The sequence below is a fragment of the Equus caballus genome, chromosome 25 (assembly GCF_041296265.1).
Source record: "Equus caballus isolate H_3958 breed thoroughbred chromosome 25, TB-T2T, whole genome shotgun sequence".
Classification (NCBI taxonomy): Eukaryota; Metazoa; Chordata; class Mammalia; order Perissodactyla; family Equidae; genus Equus; species Equus caballus.
Window position 1 is genome coordinate 33,080,192 of NC_091708.1, and position 27,979 is coordinate 33,108,170.

General features: G+C 40.5%; 1 protein-coding gene across 7 annotated transcripts in view; it reads left to right on the top strand.

The window, feature by feature from the left end:
• CNTRL (centriolin) overlaps positions 1–27,979 on the top strand; it is a 79,769-nt gene that overhangs the window by 31,298 nt on the left and 20,492 nt on the right. For 3 of the 7 annotated variants that reach the window (XM_023628610.2, XM_070250381.1, XM_070250382.1), the window contains 15 exons: positions 1,328–1,522; positions 6,204–6,357; positions 7,364–7,584; positions 10,591–10,767; positions 13,012–13,146; positions 16,357–16,502; positions 17,570–17,777; positions 18,279–18,458; positions 20,337–20,516; positions 21,200–21,316; positions 21,598–21,742; positions 22,229–22,377; positions 24,073–24,262; positions 25,587–25,894; positions 27,402–27,607. In XM_023628610.2, the coding sequence (XP_023484378.1) occupies positions 1,328–1,522; positions 6,204–6,357; positions 7,364–7,584; positions 10,591–10,767; positions 13,012–13,146; positions 16,357–16,502; positions 17,570–17,777; positions 18,279–18,458; positions 20,337–20,516; positions 21,200–21,316; positions 21,598–21,742; positions 22,229–22,377; positions 24,073–24,262; positions 25,587–25,894; positions 27,402–27,607 (2,711 nt within the window). Of the gene's footprint in view, positions 1–1,327; positions 1,523–4,372; positions 4,576–6,203; positions 6,358–7,363; positions 7,585–10,590; positions 10,768–13,011; positions 13,147–16,356; positions 16,503–17,569; positions 17,778–18,278; positions 18,459–20,336; positions 20,517–21,199; positions 21,317–21,597; positions 21,743–22,228; positions 22,378–24,072; positions 24,263–25,580; positions 25,895–27,401; positions 27,608–27,979 lie in introns of those variants that run through there. The other 4 variants (XM_070250380.1, XM_023628611.2, NM_001308962.2 and 1 more) reach the window with 2 other exon arrangements.

The following is a 27,979-nucleotide window of genomic DNA, read 5'->3' on the forward strand; positions in this document are numbered from 1 at the left end:
CTGAACATAATAGGAAAACTTTGAAGGACTTTAGGTAGTAGAGTGGCTGATCCTGGTTGTATTTTTATAAGGTCATTCTAGCTACTACATGAAAGTGAAATGGGGTGAGGGAGATGCAAAGAATGGCAGTGCCTGCATCTGTTAGGCTATTGTTCAGTACAGACAAGAGATGACCGTGGTTTGGACTAGGAAGCTGGTGGTGAACATGGAGAGAAAGCAGACTGATTCCAGGTAAAATCTGGCAGTAGAACAGATAGGATGTAAAGATGAATTGAAAATGGGAGATGAGGTGGAGGGAGCTATCCAGAATGGTTTTAACAATTAAGAATGTTTTATAATAGTACTGGCCAAAGCATTGTGTACATAGATTGATAGATGTAAGTAATGTACGTAATTTTTAAATAAGTAGATGCTTACAAAGTGTGCTTGGAAAAAAATAGTTTTAAATGAGTAAGTATAAGCCTAAATTTTTTCATTACACTACTAATTTTCTTGACATGCCAATAACAAGGGTAAGTGGTATATAAAGTCAGCTACCATTAACACAGTCATGTACTGTATAATGATGTTTCAGTCGATGGACCGCATACATGATGGTGAGCCTATAAAATTAGTACAGCCTACGTGTGTAGTAAACTATACCACCTGGGTTTGTGTAACTACACTCTATGATGTTCGCACAACCACTAAATCACCTGACGATGCAAATCTCAGGGTGTATCTGGTCATTAAGCAATGCATGACTGTATTATGGTTATTATTATTACTATTAATTTACATGTTGCTTGTATTAGAATGACAACTTTATTTCTACCTTCTATTATTAGTTTTCATAAACTTTTATAAGATTTTCTACATGTAATAAACGTAAAAGTAGGGGCCAGCCCTGTGGCCAAGTGGTTAAGTTTGCACACACTGCTTCGGCAGCCCAGGGTTTCGCTGGTTCGGATCCTGGGTGCATGCGTAGCACTGCTCACAAGGCCATGATGAGGTGGCGTCCCACATGCCACAACTAGAAGGACCCGCAATTAAAATATACAACTATGTACTGGGAGGATTTGAGGAAGAAAAAAGCAAGAAAAAAAAAAGATTGGCAACAGTTGTTAGTTCAGGTGCCAATCTTTAAAAAACAAAACAAAACAAAATAAAAACAAAGAAGTATAAGATAAGAATGAAGTGCCTAGATAACTCCTACATTTTACTTTTATTTAAAAAACCTGATAGAGTGTAGAATACCCTTTTAAATTGTAGGGGTTGTCTTCTTTAAGTTTGTAAATCAGTGTTGCTGTCCTCTGTTAACTGTGTTTTGGGGTGTGGGGGGAATTAGATTTCAGAAGCAGAGAAAGACCTTCTTTTCAAGCAGTTGAGTAGTAAGATACAACTTCTAAATAAATTACGCCAAGAAGCTCTGGATCTAGAAATGCAGATGGAAAAGCAAAGGCAAGAAATTGCTGAAAAGCAGAAGGAGATCAAAGACCTGCAAATAGCCATAGATAGCCTGGATTCCCAAGACACAAAACATGTAAGTAAATGAAGAGATTTTGGCTTGTTCTGTGGGCACTAGAATGTCATTCTATCTAGATATTACATCTCATTATTTTTAGTTTCAGAGTCCTTTCTGAAAGTCTCTTTTATTTTGATACACAAATTTGAGTGATAGATATGTTTATGTGTGTGTGTATATAATATGTGTGTACTGTCTATATAAATATATGTGTATTATGTATGTGTGTGTATATATATACACATACATATATGTAAAATATATGTGTGTGTATGTTTAAAACAAAGCAACCTAGGGCTTGAAGGAGGCAGCTTTCAGTAGGATGATGGATGCATGGTACACTCTTTTTTTTAAGCAGAATTTCATTATATTTTGAATCAGGAGAAACCTGCTCCAAGGTGCTCTCCAAACCTTTTGTTCTTTCTCTCTGTTTGGTGAGATGGGAAAGCTAGAGGGGTTCAGAGTCCTTTTCCTACCCTCCCTTAATCCTTTATGCAAATATTCCACTAAAGCTATTTGTCATCTCATTGTTTTGTCCTTAAAAAGGAGACATTTCTCTTGAGTATGTCTCCCTAAAATGTGGCCAGAGCTGGTCAGGCGGTTGGCTGATAGAGTTAGGTTCTTGTTTCTTTCTGTTTCTATGCTGAGAAGTCTTACTAATGGCTTATCTTTTAGCCAATATTTGTAAAATAGAAATAAAAATATTTCCTGCATATTTTACTGCTTTACTTTGAATAATAAGATTATTTTTTTAAAAGAACTTTAAGATTTCTGTATTAAGAGAATTAGAATTTAACATGGTAAAGACAGTGTACTGTAATTGCTTTAAGTACTTGACAGGTTATTTAATTATCCCTGTGAACATTTTAGTAAAATGTCGTAGATACTTTTTTCAGGCCAGCTAATTTTGACACAGGGTAATCTTATCGTCACAGACATAAAGTCTTTTCTAACAAAAGCCTAAGACTTAGTATTAAAATTGAAACCAAAAGTGGTCTTGATTATTTTAAAGAATTTTTGTTACATGAAAAATGAGATTTAAAGTAATGTGTAATGTGGTCAGTAGCCACTCTTGGTGGTCTAGTGGCTAAAATTCCATGGCTGTCTCCACCAGGGCCCAGGTTTGTTTCCTGGTCAGAGAACCACACTACCCATCTGTTGTCTGTCATTTGTCATACTGGGCAGCTGCATGATGCTGTAATGCTGAAAGCTATGCCACAGATATTTCGAATACCAGCAGGGTCACCTATGGTGGTCACGTTTCAGCAGAGCTTCCAGACTAAGACAGACTAGGAAGAAGGACCTGGCTACCCTCTTCCGAAAAAATTGGCCATGAAAACCCTATGAATAGCAGCAGAGCATTATCTGATATAGCCCTGAAAGATAAGAGGATGGCGCAAAAAAGACCAGGAAGGGTTCCACCCTGCTGTATGCAGGGTCACTAGGAGTGGCAGTCGACTCAAGGCACTAACAACAAAAAATTTGGTCAGTAATGTCTGACTTTATTGCATTTATTTGTTCAAATATCTACCACTCCATGTAAGGCCCCTGTGGACAGGAACTGTCTCCCCAGGGGCCAGCTCTGTATGCATGAATACTTCCATCAAGGAAGGTAGGAAGGAACTGGCCTATAGGTACTACCCATGGCCTCTCTGCTGCCCCTTCCACTTCTGTGATCTGTGAGTCTGATTAGAACCTAGATTGTATGTTTGCTTTCAACAAACAACTGTAATATTCTTGACATACCAGGAGTCTAATAGCTCACTGGATTTCTGTAAAGAATTACACGTAGAAAGGAGTTAAAGGAGAAGTAGGAATGGCATACAAGTTTTGAAGGTAGTCGAAATCAATATGTGTTAGTAGAGATGAAACATATAAACCAGACTTAAGGTCCCTTTTTGGTATTGTTAAAACTAGTAAAGGTTAGTTCTTAAGGCTACAGTCTTAGTCTGGGCACCAAGGGACATCTCTTTTTAATTTGTTCATCTGGAGGGAGCATCTTTTCTAATGTGCACAAGGTCGTCTTATTGGCTAGTCTTAGGCACCCTATTTTAGCTTACAAAATGTGAACATTGTGGTAACAGAGAAATGATCAAGAGGGATCCCTGCATATTTTTCTGTAGATGTAGATAGACTTTTATTTAATTAACTTTTATTATCTAATGAGATGAAGGAACTTTCTGAATAGCAAATAGAATTTAAAAGTAAAAGCTCGAGAGATTAGAAAACAGTATATGACTCTGAGATACAATGGAAAACAAATGTATTAAGTGCCACTGATGTGTCTTGCATTGTGCTGGGTTTTTGCATATACTGGTAAGAGACTTTATTTTATCACATCCCCTATATGAGATTGGTGACCTTTTTTACAATTTGCAGGTGATGAAAATGTGATTGAGAAAGGTTAAATGATTTCCCAAAGTCACCCTTTTAGGAAGAGGCAGAGCCCATGCTTATGCTACCACAATGACCCTCTCCCCACAAAGGAATTAAAGTCTAAAGAGATTAATTATTTTTTTAAAATTAGCTCAGAATCAAGCTTAGTCAAGTTTTCAACAAACATAAGCATTTAACTAGGTTTCAAAAGGAAAAGGTACTATTTAAAAATCAGATTGCAGTTTAGTTATAACAAGTGCTCATAGCTAGAAGCACAGATATCCCAGGAGCACATATTATAAAGGCAGGTTGTATGGCTCTTCCTTATCTGGCAATGCCCCATGGAAGCAAAAGGTAGCTAACTGTGCTCTGGAGGGAATTAGCCTGTAGTAATCTGTTGCAAAGGTGGTGCGTGATTGGCCCTCGTGTGCTTCCTGTGTTGTGATTTAAAGCGTGGAAGGTGGGGCCTGCCTGCAGAGGCTACTCGTGATTGGACAGGCTGGGCTGCCGCTCACTTTTCGCCAGGAATGTGGTTTGAAGCCCTGGGAAGTTACAGAGGCTCCGAGGCACTTACAAAAATGTGGCTGTCAGAGAGGGAAGTGCGCGTGAATTTGAAGACAGCGTTAGAAAGCGTTCCGCCCACAATTTCCCTGTTCTCAACGGCTCACTTTTGACAGGATGAATTCTAAGTTAAGGTATGATCATTTTCTCTCTCTGTACAAAGGACTTAAAAGGAGGAGGAGTCAGAGATGTAAGTTCCTGTTTTTACTGTAACTCTTTTGTGAGCTCCACTGTGGTGAAAATCGCAGAATCTACTTTTGCTCCCATGTGTTTAATGCAAATCATTGTCGTATTAAGCCAGTTTTTTTTATCCTGCATGTAAAGAGGTTTCAGTGGAATTTTTAATGGTGAATTTTAAAGATTTATTGATACAGATATGAGTGCAGGAGTTTTTAAATTCTTTCTTGAGCCATAAAAAGCCTAAATTTACTTAGAATTTAAGCTGTTATCTGCAGTTACCTTTTCAGAAAGATTTCAGATGGGTATTTTGGGAGAGTAGGGAGAAGAGTTTTGAAAATCCCATCAAGTTTTACCAGTAGTAAAATGAAAACCTTCCAGTCAAGCTACTAGTCATTTGTTCTTCGGAAATGAAGAGACTTGTCTTATCTTTGGAGGCAGCAGACGTGTGAAATTGAGAAGTGTTCTTTTATAATCAGATGGGTCTTAGACTTGAGAACCTTGGAGTTCTTTGTTCAGATTGTAATGTAGTAGTTTGTCTTGATTTATTTTCTGTTCCTTTGATCCTGCGGGGGCCAACTAGAGCCATGAGTGTGCGATAGGAAGAGCGAAGGTTCTCTGGGGAATTCTTGTGTCTCCATGTGAACAGCTGCCCAAGGAGACCTGGGCAAGTCGTTTGATGGATCTGAGATTCCGTTTTCTCATGTGTAAAAGGAAGAGTTAGACTAGATCATTGGGTCTCAGCTTTTTACCCCAGCACACCTGAGAAATACAGTCCAATCCGTTCGGTTAACTGTAGCTCCCTAATGCAGTGACTGGCAGGGTGTGAGAGTGTGGGTGGGTGTGTGAAAGCTCTCTTTTCCACCAGGGGCGTGTGTAGTGGTTGAGGGGTGTGCCTCCAGAGGGCCCTCCATCTTGAGAAGCACTGGGCTAAATGGTCTTTGAGGTCTCTTTCAACTCCCAGTTTATTGAACTTACAAGCAAAATGTTTCTTTGTAATAGGAAGTGAAAATAAGCTTAAATTCTAAGTAAGTGTTTATTTCATGTCTCTGTTTTTCTCCTACAAAACCTTTTTTTAAGTACATTTAATGTCGTTTTTCTGGATTTAAAAGTATTATCTATTATAAAACTTTTTTAAATATAAAAAACTCATAGAAAAGAAAAAATCTCCTGTAATCCTTCTACCTGGGTATAATCCTTGTCAACATTTTGGAATACAGTCATTTTCTACAGATATATGTATTTATAATCAACTTTTTGGAGACCTTTTTTAAAAGACATATTTTAATACAATGCAAAAAGCACTGAACTTGGCTACATTTATACTAGATGTGCCCTTGGAGAAATCCCTTAACCTCCCTATCCTCAATTTGTTCATCTGTAAAATGGAGAGGATTCCCACATCAAGTTATCGTGAGGTTTAAATGAAAACTCATGTGAAAACACCACAGGGCCTGACACAAAATGGATGCAAATTGTTACAGTTTATTTTTCATTCTTCCTTAGAAATGGTGTCAAGGATTATTATTTTTTAAAGAGTTTAAAGAATTTAGGATTTTGTAGATTTTCTTTTTTTTCATTTCAGTGCCATATGAAGGCTCAGAAAAGGGGTAAAGAACAACAACTTGACATTATGAACAAGAAATACAAACAACTTGAAAGCCGTTTGGATGAGGTACTTTCTAGAATTGCTAAAGAAACTGAAGAGATTAAGGACCTTGAACAACAGCTTACTGAAGGTGAGAATTTAAGTATGATTTAAGGTCAATCAGTTTCAGTATCACTAAAAGACAAACGACAGCCAGTCAGGCATTAATCTAGATATTAGCTGAATATCCTTCAACTGTTAGTACAGTATTTGCTATGGAAATATTTGCAGAGTAATCAAAAATGTTTAATAAAATTAAAAAATTATTTTATTTTTGTTGATTTCCTAGTGAGTCAGGTCATCCGTTCAATAGGCAAGAATTCAATACATGAACATCATAAACTCTGGCATGTGATTGTCTTCTTTTAAGATATAAAATCCTTTCAGGAGCAAAGAGCCCGTTGACATCAGGCCCTCAGTGTCTAGTTATAACGGGAGTGTAGAAAGAATTTTAGGATCTGCTTTTGCAGTGCAAATTTAAATTGTGACATTGCCTTAGTAGTGGAAGAGAAGACAATAGGCTGTAGTGGTGAGAGCCTTGGCTTAGTGTAAAAAGATCCCAGTCCTTCTTTTGCCATTATCGACTGTGTGACCTGGGACAAGTTACTCCTATCACCATTGTTAGTTGTCAGGAAGATTAAATGAGATAGTGTTCCCAAAGTGCCTGGCACTTGGTAGATCCGCAATATGTGGTTTGGTTTTTTTAAGTCTTCAGGTTACGTGTTTACGCTGCCAGTCTTGGATTAGTCTAATCTGTTGAGTTTTATGTATCTAGCAGCAAGAACTCAGTTTTGCTGCACATATTTCGTTATTTTATTTGGAAATTACTGCTTTAAACTTTTTACAGCATAAGTTAAGCATTTTATAAGCAATGTCCCTGAATATACTATTTTTATTGTATACCTGCTTAATTCTCTTGTATGAGAATTATATTCTGAAATTATATCTTGAGAAATAAGACAGTAGAAATAATTGAAAGCTTGAAATTTCATTCTTAGTAACAAATAGCTAAGGAGACTAAATGCAGTAATTATTTCTATGTCTTGAAAGTGTTTTCTTATATGCATTATCGCCTTCTCTTTTTCCGTCTTGCTTAGGCCAGATAGCAGCAAATGAAGCCCTGAAGAAAGAGTTAGAAGGTGTCATCAGTGGGTTGCAAGAATACCTGGGGACTGTCAAAGGCCAGGCAGCTCAGGCGCAGAATGAGTGCAGAAAGCTACAGGACGAGAAAGAGACACTGTTGCAGAGATTGACTGAGGTCGAACAGGAGCGGGACCAACTCGAAATAGTTGCTTTAGATGCAGAAAATATGAGGAAGGTATGGTTTGTGTTTTCCTGCCTGCTTTCCTTGGCCTCAGAAGTAGATGATGTCCAAATTAAGTTAGTTAAGGAAGTTAGCAGTAGTATTGTGGCCATTTAGCTTTTGTTTTGTTTTTTTCCTTTAGTTGTGATATACTTGGAATCATTATTTTTCCTTTACTGTGAAAGGAAGATTGTTTTAGCTGAGTTTCTATCCCTGTGTTTCTATCACTTATCAAGTGACTCTAAGGAATATGAAATTGTAGCTATTACAAATGCTGTATTAAATGTTCATATTTTATTATTTATGCCCCCAAATTAAGCAGAACATAATTTTTCTTATTACTTCATAATTTTAACATTGTTTTACAGATAACAAGACAGATACAGTATTGTAAACTATACCCTTCACTTCCCGAGTTGTTACCATTTCTTTGGAGATTTCAGTTGCTTTGTTTTAGTTGTTTGGCAAACTTTATCATGCATGAGAACCCAGGTTCCCAAACCTTGTCCTCAGGAGGGCTGGCTCTGGAAATTTGAATTAATGTATTTTAATATTATGAAATTTCTCATGCATATAAAAATGTCGAAAATAGTATTTTACACCGTGTACTTACAACTCGGCTTAAGACATAAAACATTGCAGATATATTTGAAACGTTCTGTGTACCCCCTCCAGAGGCAACAAAATCCTGAATATGGCTATTATTTCTCTGCATCTCTCTTGTTTTGTTATGTATGTATCCATCTATAAGCATTAGGTAGTATTGTTTTACATAATTTTAAGATTTATATAAAAAGTATCATGGTGTACATATTCTTTGGTCATTTCTTTCTTCCTTCATATTTATGTTTTTGAGAATTAGTCACATTGATGCGTGTAGCTCTACTTTATTTTCGTTGATGTATGTAGCATCCCACTGTGTGTACATATCACACACTTAGTGCTTATTCGTTCTTCTCTTAGGGGCCCTCTAGGTGGTTTCCAGTCTTTTGCTATTACAATGTTGAGAGTAACATTCTTGCACACGTCTTGAGCGTGGGGACTATGTTCTGCGTGGGACTGTGAGTCAGAGAGTATGTGCCTCAGCTTCACTAGACACTGTCAAGTTACTGTCCATAGTAATTCTATCAATTTCTGCTCCCACCAGCAGTGTGAGGGCTACCATTACACCACATCCTTGCCAACACCTTAGTGCTGTCCAACTTTTATTTTTTAAGCTTTTATTTTGCAATAATTTCCAACTTACAGGAGAGTTGCAAGAATAAATCACTATACCCTTCATTCGGAGTCACCAATTAATATTTTCCCACATTTGCTTTCTCTCTATCTCTCGTATATAATTTTTATATACATTTGTATACAAATTTTTTCCTCACCATTTGAGAATTAGTTGTAGACATCTCTGCTCCTTAGCTCCTAAATATTTCAGCATGTGTTTCCCAAGAAGGACATTTTCTAACATAAACATAGAATAATTATCAAATTCAGGAAATTTAACATTTTGTCAGACTTAGTGTTTGCCAATCTGAGTTTGAAATAGTATCTTTTTATATGAAAATTTTTACACTTATAGGAAAGTTGAAAGAATAGTTCAGTGAACATTTATGTGCTTTCCTAGATGCAACAAACATTTTGCTGTATTTGGGGGTTTTTTGCTGTGTGATTTGAAAGTTGCAGACATCGTGACGTCATCCCTTCAGTACACATCTCTTAAAAATGCAGACGTTTTCCTACCTCACTACAATACCGTTATAAGACCTAGGAAAATTAACAATAATTCCCTAATGTCGTCTAATATCTGCACTGTATTCAGAGTTTCTTAGTTGTCCCAAGAACGTCTGTTATAGCTTGTCTGTGTGTGCGTGGAGTCCAGGCTGGTGGTCCTGTGGAGCGTCCCATTTCTGGATTTGTCTGATTATTTCTTCATGGCCTGTTTAACTTGTTCCTCCATGCTCCTTAGAAAGTAGTGTCTTATTTTAACTGCATTTTCCCCTGATTACTGGAGAGATTTATTTGCCATTCAGTTTTTCTCTTAATGAATTTCCTCTTCGTATTCTGTGCCCATTTTTCTATTGAATTGTCTGTCTTTTCCTTAACGATTTATAGGAATTCTTTATATGTTCTGGATATTAATCCTTTGTTAGTTATATGTGGAATCTGCATTTTGAACAAGCAACACAAATGATTCAGATGCCAGACGGTCTCTTTGGACCACCCTTTGAGAAACTCTTGTATAGAAGTTCTCGTCACAGGATCCTCCTTTTTAATCCAGAATAGTTTGATCTAATTCTTTAAGATTCCGAATAAATAGATCAAGGCTATAATGTTTAGTCATAAAAAACAGATGGGCTAAAATGAATTAGAACTGTGGTGTGCTAACCAATGTGTACTTATATTCTTATTAGCACTCATTTGAGTTGCTCTGTCATCCTTAATATTAGAGAGTGCTAGTCCCATTTTGTTCTTCCGATAAGTGAACATACTGTGGTTTAATAGAAAGAGTGTGGGCTTTGGAGTCAGAGAACTGGGTTTGTATCCTGACTGTCTTTTTTTACTACACCACCCTGTGCAATTTACTTAGATGTTCATTCTCCAGTTCCTCGTCTACAAAACGGGGATAATACCTTGTCTGACAGAGTTATTGTGACGATGCAATGAACTAATGAATGTGAAAACATTTATTCCAATGTCTGATGGAAAATAGGCCTTAAATTTTATCCGCCCCTCTATTTTTCTTCTTATATATTCAGACACATTTAAAGTATCACACACCTGGTTTCTTTGGAAAGCATGTTGGTAGCTTACTGATTTTTCTGATTACATTTGGTCAGGGTTTTGTTTTCCAACCTGGATATGTACAGCCTGTGGCTTCATCCTATTGCTAATGAACACTTTCTGTGCCAGGCCAGCAATGGCTGGCCAGCATTCGGTTTACACTGCTCAAGTTACTTATAATGACTTGCAGATGCTTAGGCAACACAGTGAAGGTTCTGTAGCTAAACATACACTCAATCCTTCCAGGAGCTTGCAGATCTAGAGAGCGCCCTCCAGGAGCAGCATGAGGTGAATGCATCCCTGCAGCAGACCCAGGGAGATCTCACTGCCTACGAGGCTGAGCTAGAGGCTCAGCTGAAAATACGGGATGCTGAAACCAACCAGCTCAGGGCAGACTTGGAAAAACTAACAAGGCTTAGCCAGGTAAGTAAGAGCACAAAGCCATAGAAACCAAGTAGCCTGTGGCCTTAACATATCAACCTTCCTTTAATTTAATATAAGATTAAACAATTTTTAATATAGTCTATGTGGAGTGATGGAAAGCACATTTTTGGAGTCAGACATTATGAGTTCAAATACTACCCCTGCGTGAACATGGGCAAATCACTTCATGGCTCTGGGCCTCTGACAGGTGCCTCTGGTCTGCAAAATGGGTTATGGTGAGGATAAAGGAGATGATGGGCATGAAAGCACCTAGCAGTTGGTATTCAATAAATTCTAGTTTTTCTTTCTCAAAACAGCTTTAAGAGATCTCTTTTAAGTTGATGTTAAATTTTATTTTGCTACTTCCTATTTTGGTCAGATAAAATATCCACTAGTTTAAATTATACTTGCAAATTAGAGAAATAGTTATTCGTCCCGTAAATACTTATTGATTAGCCATTGAAGACCAGGTACTATGGATGCTACTGGTGCTATGGATGCTACAGGGAACAGCACACACGTGGTCACTGTCCTTGTAAAGCTGATGGTCCAGTAGGTAAAACAGGTGTGGGAGAGAGGAAAGGCTAGGGTTCTGTAGCAGGGGAGGGACAGTCAGGGAAGAGGGCCCTATAGAAATGATGTTTCAGTCGAGTCTTGAAGGATGAGTCAGACTTGACCATACAGAGGGAGTGGGAGCGAAAGGGGTTGGGGTAAGGGATGAGCATTCTCTGAGAGGCAAGGAGAGAGAGCATAGTGCATGTGAAGTGCTAAAAGTATGCCTCCAGTATGCCAGGGGCAAGGAGAAGAGTAGGGAAAGAGGATGAGAAATAAAGGCAGAGAAGCAGACAAAGACCAGCTATAGTGTATTGTTTATCAGATTAAAAATATGTTTTTGTTTAGCTATTAGTCAAATGGCTGCACCTTCCTCCAGGAAGCCCACTCTCACCTTTCCTTACTGCCTGCTGAAAATCTGGATTCCGTACTGTGGTTTTCCTATAACCTGTGCTTGGTCAAAGCATTTTATCACGTGTATGATGATCATCTGTTGAGATTGTCCGTCTCCCCCGCTAGACTCAGAGCACAGTGAAGGCCCAGACTGTATGTGTCTGTTTCTGTTTTCTCAGTGCCTGGCACATGAGGAGGGTCAGTATGTTCTTATTGGATAAAAGTGAAATAAAGTAAGATAGTTTGAATCCCAGGAATTTATGTAAAATAGCATGCATATGATTAGAAAAGGAAATAACAATAGGTCTGGCATATTATAGTAATTATGTTACTTTGTATTCCTTTACTTATCAGATATCAAATGACCACTTGCCAGTTGTCAGGATTATATGTTAAGAGTACCAACTTTTACAAAACTACAGTTGACAAGATCAGAGTACAGAAAATAGGAGGTTGGGAGAAAACAATTAAAATAACAGTAAATAAGTATTTTTAAATACTAGTACATAAAATTTCTAGATGGTCTCTCCTTTCAAATGAATTTTCTTCTTTTAACAGTTTTTAAGCCAGCCCATACTAGCTTGAAATCTGTTGTCCTTTGTACTTCCATTTGCCTTTATTTTTTTTCTCACAAGTCCTGACAAAAATATTTAACAGCCTGGCCTTTTCACAAATTCACTTGGGATTGAAAGGGACACTCCCCTCCTTGGCATCAGGCCTGACAGGATTGGTCTCCAAACCACACTTCAAACCACAAACCACACACGTGAGAGTATGAAGCATGACAAACCTTCCCTCTCTGACCTGCAGATCTCTGATTGGTACACTTAGTTATGGGAAATGACTTGTGAAGCTTGTTAAATGCAGATTCCTGGGCGTCTAGCGATTCTGGCCCGTTAAGTCTGAGATGGAGCCTAGGCATCTGCATTTTTAACAGGCATACCAAGTGATTTTGGTGCAGGTATTTGAAAACCACAGTTCGAGAACGATTGGTCTGAGGGAAACGAGAGCAATAATTGCTGAATCACTCACAGAGCTTTCTGTTTACTGTGGTTTTACTGTGGTTTACTGTGCTGAGCGGCTGCTCATGCTTACTCTTCCTTAAGTATTTCTCGTTTAAGGAAGCATATGAAAAAATTACCTTGGCCTTTTAAATTTGGGAGTACAAACATAAAACTGAGTTATTATAAAAACATAACTAGCAAGGGGTTGCATGTGGATGTAAATTTATTTATGCCTTTTTAGATCATAAATTAATGCTATTTTACGTTTTCGTATCATCGCTTCCTATGGCAATAGTTAGAACAATCAGCCCTTCAAGCGGAACTTGAGAAGGAAAAGCAAGCCCTCGAGAATGCCCTCGGAAAAGCCCAGCTCTCGGAAGAAAAGGAGCAAGAAAATAGTGAGCTCCACACCCAACTTCAACAGCTGCAGGTAGAGACTTGCTGGTTCCAAATATGTTCTTACGTAGGACACCCAGTGATGTTGCTATTTTCAGGCCAACACTTAACACCCTGCTCTCACTTGTAAGCAACTTGAATTATTAGAAAAAAGGAATTCTGGGTGGGACAGTCCCATAGCCTGTGTTTCCTTGTGAGCCCATCGTTTGATGATTATTAGTATGCATATCCTTTGTGTTGTTCTGATGGTGCAAAGAGGTGGAGGCTTGTTGATGGTAAACAGAATACTATGTAAATTCATGGACGAAGACAATACCTTCCATTTCTCCTAGAAGCAGATTTGTCACCAGACTGAGCTAAAATTATCAGATTGATGCCTCCTCCTTCCACTGAAATATCTTTATAATTATCCAGGAATTTCACTCGAGTGGGTTGCAGAACTTCTTAACCGTAAGCAGTTTTCACAATCCACCTCTCAGAAAGGACGCTGTTAAAAATGCAGTCATTTTACATTGTGGGGCAGAATTTTCTTTGGCAGAATTTTCTTACAGCTATTGTCACAGTAATCTGCCCAGCAAACTGCAGGAGAAGCAGGTGGACAGGGTTTTCCAGGTAATTAAACTCTCACAGAGCACAGATGTCTGAACAAACAAGTACCTGGATCAACACTCAGGTCTCCAAATCTGTGAGGTCAGAGGCCACTTGGCTGACTGAGGTGGCAGCTGGTACACTTCACCAGAAATAAAGGGGCAGAGTTGCTATGGTTTTGGGGAAGCCTTCCAAAAAGTCATGCAGGGGGATTTGTGACAAATGAGACTAATGAACTCACCCAGATTCTCTGTCTCTCCTTCCAAGGCCTTGAATGTTTTTTTCCTCAAAGTTTAAGGACATCTAATAACCTAGAATTTAATTTTTACTATTAGTTCAACTTCTGAAGCAAATATCGTAAAAGATGTTTTCCATTCTTGTGTGAATTGTGTGCATGTTGTGTGGTGATTGGATGATTATTTTTTTTTGAGGAGGAGGATTAGCCCTGAGCTAACTGCTGCCAATCCTCCTCTTTTTGCTGAGGAAGACTGGCCCTGAGCTAACATCTGTGCCCGTCTTCCTCTACTTTATGTGTAGGACGCCTGCCACAGCATGGCTTGCCAAGCAGTGTCGTGTCCGCACCAGGGATCCGAACCAGCGAACCCTGAGCTGCCGAAGCGGAATGTGTGCACTTAACCGCTGGGCCACCGGGCCGGCCCCTTATTTTTTATTTTTATGGAAATTTTAAAATAACCACAAAAACAGAGAGAATAGTCTTGTGCCCTTTTGTTTACCTGGCTTAAACAATTAGCAACATTCTGCCATTCTTGTTTCAGTTAGTCCATATTTTTTTTGCCGGAATATTTTAAAGAAAATCTCATATATCTTTATTTCACTCATAAATACTTTAGTATACATCTCTTAAAGAAAAGGGCAAACATATATTCTTAGGAGCCTTCTCCAAGATAGAAACTGAAGTCAGCTTTCCGGAATGTTGGCCCGTGCTGTGAGACTACCTTAGTTGGAACTAGGTCCTTGGCCCACTAACCTCCTGAGACGGAGTACAAGTTGAACTCACTCTGCATTTGTCTTTGTCAGAAATCATTTCGTTGCAATGAACTGAAACCTACCAAGAAACTGAAACCTAGCTCAAGAAAGGAGGCAGCTTACTAGGAACCAGAGCTGCTCTGTGATTCTTTCAGGGCTACACAGCTCTCTCATTTCTCCTCTGTCTCTCTGGGCATTGTCTTTGGCCCAGCACGGACCCCAGCCCTGAGCTGACTTCTTTTTACCGACCCAGCTCTTATACAGACTTGCCGTACTGGATCTTGGTTCAAATTTTGGAGAGAGTGAGGACTTGTTTTCTGGCTAGTCCATGGGTTGGCTGGCCTTGGGTCAGCTCCCCTGCAGCCAGGATTAGGCAGTAGTACAAGCATGGGTGCCTTGGGGCCCTTGGCAGGACAGTTTACAGATAAGAGACTCCAGATGGGACAAGCAGTTACCATATTCGTTGCAATTCTAAATTCTCCATTTTAGTTAACAGTGTTACATTGAGTTTGAAGTAAATTAATCACTCAGGTAGGATATAGGTATTCAGGGAAATATAATCAATAGTTTAGGATGTAGAACTATTTTTCTTTACAATTTAGGATGAGTTTAGCAATTTCTTTTTACTTGAAAGAGACATTGTCTGAATTCAGTTCTGGGGTCTAGATATGTTTGTTTGTTTGTTAGTAGAGAAAATATGCTGGCATATAACAAATAGTCCCACAGAGAATTGTAAGGTGTTAGAGAAACTTTAATATTAGATGTTCTGTTTTTTAATTGCTTGGCAGATAGAGCTGAGTATTGTGGCAAAGTGTTTTTTTTTTTAACTTTAAATTATGGACATTTCAAGCATATGAAAAAATAGAATACTGAAATGAATCCTCATGTGTATATCACCCATCTTGAGCAATTATCAGCACACAGCCAGTCTTATTTCATCAGTAACGCCCTCCACACCCCACCCGTCAGACCTATTGACACACTGAATTATTTTGAAGTGAATCCTAAACATCTTATCTGTAAATACTGTACTATTGTTATGTATCTCTAAAAAACAACGGCTTTAAAACAAGGGTAAACACAGATACTATTTTATACCTCGAAATTGTAATAATTTCACAATATTATCAAATACCTTATCAGTATTCAGATTTTTCAAATTATCTCATAACTTTTTTACAAGTATTTTGTTGGAATCAAGATCCAAATAAGGTACACACATTGCATTTGGTTGACTTGATTCTTAAGTCTCTTGTAGTCTCTAGGTTTCCTTTTTTTTCCTGTCTTATGTATTAAAGAAAACCAGGTCTTTGTCCTATAGAGTTTCCCATATTCTAGATTTTATGGGTTGCGTCTCCATGGTCTTGATTAATACATTCTTATGTTACATGTGGAGACTTATTTAGGTTTGAGTTAGTTACTTTTTGGTAAGACAGTGTTCATAGGCGCTTCTCTCTGTATCACATCAGGAAACATCGTAATGCCTGGTTGTATCTTTTATGACTTTAATTGATCAGTAGATTCAGAGATTGTCAGCCTATTAAAAAATTGGTAAAGGGAGTTGAATAGAACTGTCATATGATAAGTAATATAGGCTCTGTGTGTGTATGTGGCTGTATTTTAGATTTTGTTTTGTAAATTTTACCTCCCATTTCACCACCCTCCATAGGATGACAATAACCTGTTAAAACAGCAACTTAAAGATTTCCAGAATCACCTTAACCGTGTGGTTGATGGTTTGATTCGTCCAGAAGAAGTGGCAGCTCGTGTAGATGAGCTAAGGAGAAAACTGAAATCGGGAGCTGGAGAAATGAGGTAATGGAAGATCAGGACCTGCAAGTGCAGAGTGGCTGTGTTTTGAACGTTAGCTTCAAAGATGAGCTCACCTTTCCAAGTATTGTTAATGGCTGACTTCTTCTGTAAGGTTTCCTTTATCATAATTTCATGATTGTGACACCAAGATTGCTTAGTTCAAATTGTCTTTCACTCATTTTTTTACATTCGTCAATCTACAAAAGCAGACACCAGGTTAAGAGGCAAAACATTCATTTGGGATCAAAGAATTGCAATTCAGGGAGCACAGATTCAGGTAGAAACCCAAATAGTGTCCTGATTACAGGATCGGGGCTCAAGGATTTTATGGGAAGAGGGAGGATGAGGTGAGGTGTGTTAAAGAAGAGTTCACTGGTGCCAGAGGAGGTGAGGCTAGGTTTGTACTTAAGAGCCTGGCCTGAGGTTCGATCATTAGGCGAAAAGCTAGACTTGTACTTCATTGATTGATTAGCAGTCCAGTTTCATCAGTCCTTACAGACAGGGTATTCTTGTCCTTACTGACTTCTTGGAATGTTGGCGGTTTGATCCAGTTTAGAAGATAAAGAAAACAAGATGTGCAAGGAAATCCCTCTGGAATGGCAGCTCTGGCTCTATTTTAATATGGCTCCACTCGTGTCATCTTTCATATATTTTAAATCTTGTATACTTTTTGGTATTACTTAATTTAAAAAACATAAACGTTTTAAGAGTAACTCTTTCTTGAAAGTTCATTGCACATGGTCAGGGAGAAGAGCCACATGATGCACTTTGAATAGAAAACAGATATCAAAAGAAAACTGAGGCTAATTTAAATATACACAATGGACATTTGTTCTTTGAGCAAACATTGTTAGCCTGATAGGAGCTTGTGTTTTCAAAGTGGTGACAGTCATTTGATAAAATAGTGGTTTGTGCTTAGGAAATGCTCAGTAAGTTGCTATGGACTGACACCAGTTCCATTCCACACAACCCTTTACTCCTGCACTAGTGTTACCAGTATGTCTGCAACCAGCATCCAGCATCAAAAATAAAATATCATGCTTATACCGTCTTTTTTCCCCCCTTACCAGAGTCCATAGTCCTTCTGATGTCTTAGGGAAAAGCCTTGCTGATTTGCAGAAACAATTCAGTGAAATCCTTGCACACTCCCAGTGGGAAAGAGAGGAAGCACAAGGGAGAGAGAGAAAACTCCAGAAAGAAATGGCTCTGCAACAGGAGAAACTGGCCACCGGACAAGAGGAGTTCCGACAGGCCTGTGAGAGAGCCCTTGAAGCAAGAGTAAGAAAGGGGCAGGAGGCGGCTATAGGGAAGTGTTTGGCAAATATTCATGTTTTTCAGCAAATTACAATGCTTCCTTTCTTGTATAAATACAGTATAGTTATTGTTATTTTCACTCTTAACAAGTCAAACTAGGTATGACTAAAATTCAACCCTAAATGTGGTGACTGATGTCAGAGTCAGGCTTCTTTGTGACGCTGTGTTTTCCTTGCTTTGGAAGCAAGTGAGAAATGTTTCTTAACATGCAGGTAAATAATACCACATTGCTAGAGCATAGTATAGGGCCAGAATCTGATTTTTTGATGTAATTATTTTAATGATGAGGCAAACATTAAAATGGTTCCTAGAGAACAGTTGAGATAAAAGCATCCTCAGTAATTCATTAGTACAAAATTTCATTACATTCTTTAGTAAAATGAAATATAATTTTCTAAAAAGTTTCTATGTTGCTTAAAATATATTTTGCTTAGAAGTCATCTTTGAAACTTGATTTCCTCCCAGATTAATTTTGATAAGAGGCAACATGAAGCCAGAATCCAGCAGTTGGAGAATGAAATTCGCTATTTGCAAGAAAATCTAAAAAGTATGGAGGAAATTCAAGGGCTTACGGATCTCCAACTTCAGGAAGCTGATGAAGAGAAGGAGAGAATTCTGGCCCAACTCCAAGAGTTAGAGAAAAAGGTGGGGAAGCCTAGGAAAGAGACACATGAGTCTCTGCTGCCGGGGTCCTGCTGTGGCAGTCAGGCCAGCCGAGAGGGACGTGGGCCACAGTCGCCTCTGACTGCATTGCTGGCCCGGAGGTGAACCAAACATGGGAGGGGCCTGGATGCATGTCATCAAATCAAGGGCCTGAGACAAGGGTGCCAGGAGAGGTGGAAACAAGGGAATTGGGAATGTAAGGACTGACTTAGAGTTAGTTAGGTGGTACTGAAACGCTATTGAGATGAGTTGGCCTCCTTCAAAATCCCGTGCCCAATTGGACACATGTGGGAAATTATGTTTAAACTCCTCATCTTCCTTTCTAATACCCTGGCCTCTCTTTGGACTTCTCTATCCTACCTCAACCATGTACTCTTATTGTCACGTCCTAGACTTTGTTCAGATCAGAAATTGCACCCACCACCTCTGAAATCACAAACTGAAGCATCACATTCTGATCATAACCTCATAGTCTGTTAGCACTCCCATGCTGACAGTTTTTCAACCTTGTTGCGAATTCCAGTGTATTAGCCCCATCTTTTCTGTCTGTTAAGCCTTCCTGTCTTTACTTTCCTTCACGTCCACCTTAAATTCCATGGTCTACCGCTGTAGCCATTTTTTGCAAATATCCTCAAATCCATTGCCCTTTTTTCCTGCCTTACTTCCATGACAAAACTGCAGCTGACTGCCTTCTTTGGGCTTGCCCCCATGCTCATATTCCTGGAGGAGAACATCCCCCATCCAGGCATAGTGGTATCACTATAAACTCTTGGTCACCATCTTCAAATGGACAACATTACCCTTCTCTCTGGTAAGCTTGCTCTCCCTTCCTCCACTGTCTCATACCTTCTCACTCCTCACTCCTACCCTCCCTGCTCCCAGCCTCAGTGAATGACTTGCTTCATACCGCACTGAGAACCCATCAGTCTCCAAGTCCTGTTGAGTCTGCCTCCCAAATATTTCTGGAATATATGTACTTTTTCCTTCTCTGATGCCACCACCCTCATCCAGCCGTCATCTGTTATGGACAACTGCTGTGGCTACCTGACAGATCTCCTGCTTCTGCTGATGGCCCTACCCCACAGAGCAGCCAACATGCTCTTCTGAAAACATGAATTAGCTCTTGTCAGTACCTCCATCTTCCTCCATCTCTAGTAGCTTCTGTTGTTTTTTATAGTTAAGACCAGAATTCTTAACTATGAGGCTCTGCATGATTTGCCTCTGTTTAGCTCTCTCCTTTTCTCACCATGCTGCTTTCATTTCCTCGAAAATGCCAAGTTCTGTCTTCCTTCTTGGCCTTCCCACGTGCCATTCCCTCTCCTGGACCGTGTTTCTCTACTGTTCTTCTCCCTGCCTGCCCCCTCCCCACCAACTTAGGTCTCCCCTGCTGTTCTCTCAAATAGTACCCTGTTCTGTCCCTTGATAGCACTGACCACAATTTTAGTTATATATTAGTCTGAATATTGGTTTGGTATCTGTCTCATAAGCTCCTTGATGGCAGCAGCCAAGTTGGTTTTATGTACCACCATATGCCTGGTGCCTGACTCAGTGATCACAGGGGCTGGTCTATCACTTGGCAGTGGTGCCAGGAAATGTCTTTCCAATGAATGAGTGAATCTCCTTTCACTAAGATTCTTAAATTAGAAGGCTGATTTCATTCTAGGTTTACCATAGAGTTTTGAGATGATTTTATGTATTCTTTTAGTCAGTAAATATTCCTGGAGCACCTCCCGTGTACCAGGTATTATTCTAGGCGCGGGCGTGGAGCAGTGAACAGGGTCCCTGCCCTCGTGGAGTTTACATCTTAATTCACGGCTACCAAATGATTCATCTGCTTAATTAACATTTCTTTTATTCTAGAAGAAACTTGAAAATGCCAGATCTCAGGAGCAGTTTCTGGGTTTAGATAAAGAATTGAAGAAACTGAAGAAAGCTGTGGCCGCCTCTGATAAGCTAGCCACAGCTGAGCTCACCATTGCCAAAGACCAGCTGAAGTCCCTGCATGGAACTGTTATGAAAATTAACCAGGAGCGAGCAGAGGTGGGTCCATGTGTACAGAACGAGTTTCCACCAGTGCTGTCAGGAAGACATAGCAACTTGTGTTATTAATCTCTTGTTACGGATTTTGGCTATTTTATAAACCACTATAAAGTTGTCTGTTTCCGTTCAGACCTGAAGGTGGTATTTTCCCAGCACAGCCCTGCCAGGGGTCCTGCACTCTGTTGAGTCCTAGAAAGAGCCATCAAATGAAGCATACTGTCCTTACCTCAAAGTGTGGGGCTCTGCTTAGGGAGGGAGCGGTCAACACACTTGAACAAAGGTTGTGAAGCCTCTCCATATAATCCTTCTGAACCTCAAACTTGTCAATTTGTGCAGTCAGATGATAATACGTTACCTCATAGGGCTCTTATGACTCCTAACTGAGGTAATGTCTGCTACGGTCTTTGTATGGTACAGTCCTGGAAGACTGTGGAACAGTGAAGGAAAAAGAAGGCCTTGCTCTTTCTGATGCGGCACTGCCCCCTTGGCCCCCATGGAGGGGTGGGGTGGGCGGCCGAGTGATGGGAAAGCGCAGGATAAGGGGAGACTTGGTGCCACATGTGCGTGGGAAGCCAGGCAGGCAACCTGACAAAAACAGAGGGATCGATCTGCGAGGAAGAAAGAAATGAAGAAGACAACCTGTGACGGCAGTGGTGCCTTTCTCTTTCCGTTTGTCCCGGCAGGAGCTGCAGGAAACAGAGAGGTTCAGCAAAAAGGCAGAGCAGGCGGCCAGGGATCTGACCCGAGCAGAAGCAGAGATTGAACTCCTGCAGAATCTTCTCAGGGATAAAGAGCAGCAGGTCAGTGCTGGTACCCTCAGACCTCCTCCTCATTGGGTCCTTATCAGTTCCTAAGAGACTAAATGACTGGAGGTGACGTCTCAAATAATTTTAAGTGCAGTCAATAGTCAGTCAGTACTTTACTATGTGCCAGACGAAGTGTAGTTTAAATATAAGGAGTAATGCAGTTTCCTCATTAGTGAAGTGTAAGTAAAAATTAGAGAATTACAATCAAGTTCAAGGATAAGTGCATCCGGGAAAGAATCTTCATTGGCAACTTTGTGTATGTGATGTTTTAATAGTTTGGAGTGGAGATGGAGAAAGTAGATGTCGGCACTGGAGGAGCAAACTCACAGGTGCGGGAAGTCGAGAAACTCAATGAGACGATGGAGAGACAAAGGACAGAGATTGCAAGGCTGCGGAATTTGCTAGACCTCACTGGGGCTGGTAAAGTATTGGGCTTTGATTTTGGTAGTGGGTTTGCGTTTGTTATAACATCAAGTCATTGTGTTTGTGTTTTACCTTTAGAAAGCTTATTTAACTGTTACAGATCAATTCCCTGCTTGATTTACAGAGCTGTGACAATTAGCTTAATAAATAAAATCAAAGAATTTTAAAAACATTTTATATAAATACAGTATTAAGGGACTTGATTACAAAGAAACTAGAGATTTATTTTTGTATTTTCAAAAGAAATAAGGTTTACAAATCTCTTTCTTTTCTTTCTCTGACTCACTTTATAAGTGAACAACAGAAGGATATGTTTATCCTCTTTAACTGTTAGCAAAAACTCATTACCAAAGGGCAGGCTGAAAATCTGCTTTGAGCAACTGATAACAGCCATTGGCTGTCATGGAATCACTTTTGTATTTTGAGAGAGAAAGGAAGCAGATAATTTCATACCCAACTTCACAGAATGGCTTTCCTTTACAGATAACAAAGGAAGCTTTGAAAATGTTTTGGAAGAAATTGCTGAACTCCGACGTGAAGTTTCTTATCAGAATGATTACATCAGCAGCATGGCCGATCCTTTCAAAAGACGCGGCTATTGGTACTTTATGCCACCACCACCATCATCAAAAGTAGGAAGTCTGTGGTGCTGGGAGTGAATACTGAATTTTCTTGAAGAAAGCCTGACAGTGGTCCCTTCCCCAAATTTGTGCACAAGTGTCAAGAACAACCTTTCTAGGCTAAGCCCTGCATTGAGGATCTTAAGTGTTTTTAATACTTGAGGTGAAAATAGGGCCTTCCCAGGAAGATGGCAGTTGCCCGTTCATACTCGGGTGGCATGTTGTGGGGTCCCCTGAATGAGGATGCTCTAAGGGGATAAGGTGACATGAGCCCCGAGAGCCTGTTGAAAACGGGTATAGAATTGGGCAGAGGCTCAGACAGAAGGATGGGCACCTGGATTTCATTTAATTTTAACATTCATTCATTGTTTACTGAAGTCTAGGTCAAGTTCTAGGCAGTGTAGGGGTACCATGATGAATGATCCCCCTGCTCTCAAGGAGCTCATGGACTGGTGGGGAAGACAGGCACAGCAATGTAATTATAAAACAGTGACATACATGTGACAACAGACTTGACCTGTGTGCTCCAGTTGCAGAGAAGGGTTAAGGATTCATTTTGTGGAGAAGTTCAGGAAGGAGGGCTTCACAAGCAGGGTCTCGAAGTCAGCACTTAGCAACGGTCAAGGGCGGGCTTTTAGGAGGGACAGGACAGCTTGTGTGGCAGAGGAGAGTTGGTTTAGCTGTGGCAGGGAGCCTTGTGGGGCTGGAGGGTTGGATGGGAACAGTGAAAGGTGCAGCTGGAAAAGTAGATTAGGATCATGCTTTTTTAAAAAGGGCCTCAGAATCCCTTGCTCTTCGTTATGTAGGCCTTGGGAAATTGAGCTTGTCTGTAATGTGGCCAGAGCTGTAGTTTAGGAAAAATATTCGGGCAGAGTATGGAGGCTAGACTTTCGGTGGGTGAACTCGTGTGAGGGTGTTTGAACTCATTCAGGTGCAGGATAGAAGAAGCCAGAGATAGAGCAGTGGAGCTGGAGAAGAGATGGCATTGAGGGATGTTCAGGAGACAGAATGATCAGCGCCGGGGGCCCGAATGTGGGACGTGAGGAGAGACTGTAAGCAGCACTTAGCCAAAGCAAAGGGGCTGGGTGATGTCGTGCTGGAATCAGCTGATGAGGAACAGTCAGGGAGAAGCAGCTCCGACACACTGGGATCCCGGGTCTGTGTAGACTTAATCAGAACCCCGAAGAGCAGAATCTGAGATCCTTCTCCCAGAAATCTAAAGGAAGCCAACATGCTTGGCGCAACCAGCGTTGGAGGTGGAAGCAGTGTAGGTTAGAGCCAGACACCGCAAGCCCGAGCTAGGTGAGGGTTTGGAGGATAGACCTATGACTGGGAAGGAGAGGGAGAGGAGCAGGGTAGAGCTCTAAAGCCATGCCAAGCTCCCGGGACCGCGGAAGAGTAGTACTCCCAGATTGCTTTGAAAGTTCACTGGTTTCCTTTGCCTCAGTTGCTGGGCCATCAAGCACAAGGCAAGAGAAGAGAAACCACCAGGAAAGATGAGTACAGGAGAGAGGCTGACAGCCATGTGCTTTACATGACCATGTAATGACATCTCACTTCTGCCCGTGAAAAATGGGAATTAGGATGTATGAAAAGAAGCCAGTTCTTTCTCAACTTTGCTGTATCTCAACTTTGGTCTGGACTTTGACATTTCTCCAAATTTGCCTTTTCATTTGTAATAGTGTGCTCTGCTGTTGTTTACTTTAGGTTTCCAGCCATAGTTCCCAGGCCACTAAGGACTCTGGTGTCGGCCTAAAGTACACAGCCTCAACTCCTGTTAGAAAACCACATCCTGGGTGCCAGGATGGGAAGGAAGGCACTGGGGCTCCACCTGCCTCAGGATACTGGGTTTACTCTCCCATCAGGAGTGGCTTACATAAATCATTTTCAAATAGAGGTAAGTTAAATCACATAAGGGAAGTTGCATTTCTCTTGCCTGTTTAATCACCGTTTATTGGTTCTCTGAAATCCATAAGACACAGTCCAAACTCCTTAGCTTGCTCTGTGACCTGGTCTTGGCCAATGACCTCTTCTCTCACCTTCCATCACTCCCACACATGAGCTATACCCAATTGCTTAAGATACTCACAGCAGGCCATGTTCCTCAGACCTCCATGTTTTGTTTTGTTTTGTTTTGTTTGAGGAAGATTAGCCCTGAGCTAACATCTGCTGCCAACCCTCCTCTTTTTGCTGAGGAAGACTGGCCCTGAGCTAACATCTGTGCCCATCTTCCTCTACTCTACACGTGGGACGCCTACCACAGCATGGCTTGCCAAGTGGTGCCACGTCCCCACCTGGGATCTGAACCGGCGAACCCCAGGCTGCTGAAGCAGAATGTGCACACTTAACCGCTGTGCCACTGGGCCGGCCCCCTCAGACCTCCATGTTTTAAACCCTCTGTTTAGAATGTCTTTCTTCCTTCCTCTCCCAAACCTACTCCTACTCATCCTTCAACAAGACCCGGTCCTCAAACATCACTTCTTTTCTGGAGCCTTCTTCTATCCTGCCTAACAGGCAGACTGAGTAGCTTCTTCACATGCGGTCCTGGATACATCCTTTATCATGGCATTAATTAGCTCAACTAAAATGACATTTTATAGTTCTGTCTTCCAAACCTCCAGGGGGAAGAGTCAGACCTGGGGTAAATCCTATCTCTTTCAGTAAGTAGCTATGTGATCCTAAACAAATTATTTAGTTACTCTGAGACTGTTAATATATAAAATGGGAATAGCACCTTCTGAGAATTTGCTCATTCAGGAGCTGTTTATTGAGTGCCTGCTGTGTGCTAGTCATCAGTGATAAACATAGTTCTTGCTAGTAGGGGACATAAGTAAGTAAACCAGCACTTTACAGAGTCTGTGTGTCATGAGAGTGACAAATGCTGAGAGCTCGGGGGTCTCACTGCATCTCTCTGTTGGTCTTTTATGTGGTGTGAAGCAGGCACTCAAATGGCTGCTGAAATAAATGAATGAATAAAAGAATGAAGGTGGAAAAGAACAAACCAACAGATCGGCATAGGGAAAGCTCACGTGTCAGCCACTGAAAATAATTTGAATCCCTGTTTTGATCTGCTTTTCAAAACTGCTTTTGACCTTTTTCAGAGAATTTTATTCTCACATTTCTGGCATCTTGGCCTAAATGCTGCTGTTCTCTATTAAACTTGTTTACCTAGTAAGCCATGGGAGTAAAACACTCTTCCGTTTCTTTCTTTCGAGATGCAGACAGTGGAGGAGATAGCCAGGAAGAGAGCGAGCCAGATGACCAAGAGGACCGCCCATTTGTGCCTCCTCCTGGATACATGATGTATACCGTGTTTCCCGATGGTTCTCCTGTACCCCAGGGCATGGCCCTGTATGCACCACCTCCTCCCCTGCCCAGCAGTAGCCGACCTCTCACCCCTGGCACTGTTGTTTATGGCCCGCCTCCTGCTGGTGCCCCCATCGTGTATGGGCCTCCACCCCCCAACTTCTCCATCCCCCTCATCCCTGTGGGCGTGCTGCATTGCAACGTCCCGGAGCACCATAACTTAGTAAGTGGAACGATGTAAGACTCCCCTATCCACACTGCTTCCATGGGAGACTAAATGCGGCTGTATACTTAATGAGTTGACCTGTTTGTGAATGGATGACATCCTGACAGTGTGTTTGTAAGGCTGATAGTTAGAACTGAGCAAGCATTCTCTTATTAAAATACTGTTCTAGACAGAAGTTAGTGTACCGGGCCAGTCAACAAACCTGATTTAACCATTTTATAACAAAAATGCTTTCAGTCCAGAAATTAAACATTTTTAGAAAGTTTATTATGTATTTTTCTGTTGACAAATACTATGTTAATGTGTATGTATAGGTATATTCACATACTAGTGCCTGTACTTGTATACAGACATATATGTGTGTGTGCACACATACACATATATGTGCTTCTGTATACACACGTGTATGAGCAGCGTACAGCAAGTTTTTGGTGGGGATTATCTCTGCATAGTGAGGTTAATGATGATTTTTTCTTTCTTTTCATGTTCTTGTTTTATTGTAGAGACAATTTTGTATTCTGTTTTTCTCACTTAATGTTACCAGCGTTTCCGCATGGTTTTACAAATGTTTTTAAGCAGTATTTTAATGACTGCGTAACCTTTCTTTAGGCACTATAGTTGACTTAACTGTGTGTAAATTTTTACTGTAGTTGATATTCTGTTCTTAGGCTAGATTCCAAGAAATGATCACTTCCTAATCACTAGCTTACTTTATAAGGGTTTTGGTTCTAAAGAAATAAAATGCATTATAAGCTCCTTCAAACTCAAAACACCTGGAGCGCTGTATTGTTCCCTTTTCCTCTCGGCAGATTGAGAGGAAGATGAAGGACCAGGACACTGGGTGCCGAGCCGTCAGCCTCATTTTAATAGGTCAGACTAGTTTCAGAGGGACTGTTGATATCTACATGGTTGAAAGTGGTAGTCATGCACACGATCCTTCAGGTTTTCACTTGTATTTATAGCAATTCTGTGGGTTCCGCATTTGATCGTCTCTTGAGTTGGCTCTTTGACACTGCGTCAATGCCCAGCTGGTTCTGTAGTCCCCGGGTGCACTTCTGCGTCTCCCTACAGTTGCACGTGTTATTTCTTCAGCTTAGGTCTTTCCCATTTCATTGATTCTCCAAAACCCAGGCAAAACGTCTCGTCCTTGGGGCACCCTTCTCAGACAGCTCCCCTCGCACGTGCCTGGAGCAGGGAGAGACCTCTGTGTCTGTCTCTTCTGCTAGATGCTGAGCTCCGGAGGCAGAGGTCATCCACAGGGGGTGCTTGGTGAATGTTATCAACCATAGTTGGACTGATGGAAGCATTAAAAGCTCTACTAGTCTGTCAGTTTCATCATGGCGTGTGAAAAAATTGACTTAACTTTTCTTTTCATACTGAAGTCTTAGAAGCCACCACCATTTTCATGTCATAGATACCACTTTAACCACAGTTAATTTCAGCTTTTCGCAGGAAAGAAGGGAAACATCTTATGTGTCAGTATTGCATTTTTCCCTTTGTTTAGGAGAATGAAGTTTCTAGATTAGAAGACATAATGCAGCATTTAAAATCAAAGAAACAGGAACGGTGGCTGAGAGCTTCCCAGCGGCAGTCTGAGAAAGAAAGAGAAGAATTGCGTCATAACATTGATGGTCTTTTGCAAGAGAAGAAGGACTTAGAGCGTGAAGTAGAAGAATTACGTAGAACCATCCAGAAACATCAACAGCGAAAGTAATTATTATTAGCCAGTTTGTTTTCATCATTGATGAATACGATGTTAGTTTGTTAAGCTAACCTAAATCAGTCCAATAGAACATGCTTTCATCTTGGAAACATTCTAGATCTCTAGTGTCCGGAACAGTAGCCTCTAGCCACATGTGGCTGTTGAGCGCTTGAAATGTGGCTAATGGAACTGAGGGACAGAATTTAATTTAAATCAATTTAATAGCCACATGGTGTTTACCATATTGGACAGTGCAAGTTCTCTTGGCTGCTAGTTGAAATCAGCTCTTCTTTTAGGTGGATGATTGTTGTGGGATGAGTTTATTTTTATACCACAGGAGAATAGAAGTCTCAACGTCCTCTTGACCAAGTGCTGACTAA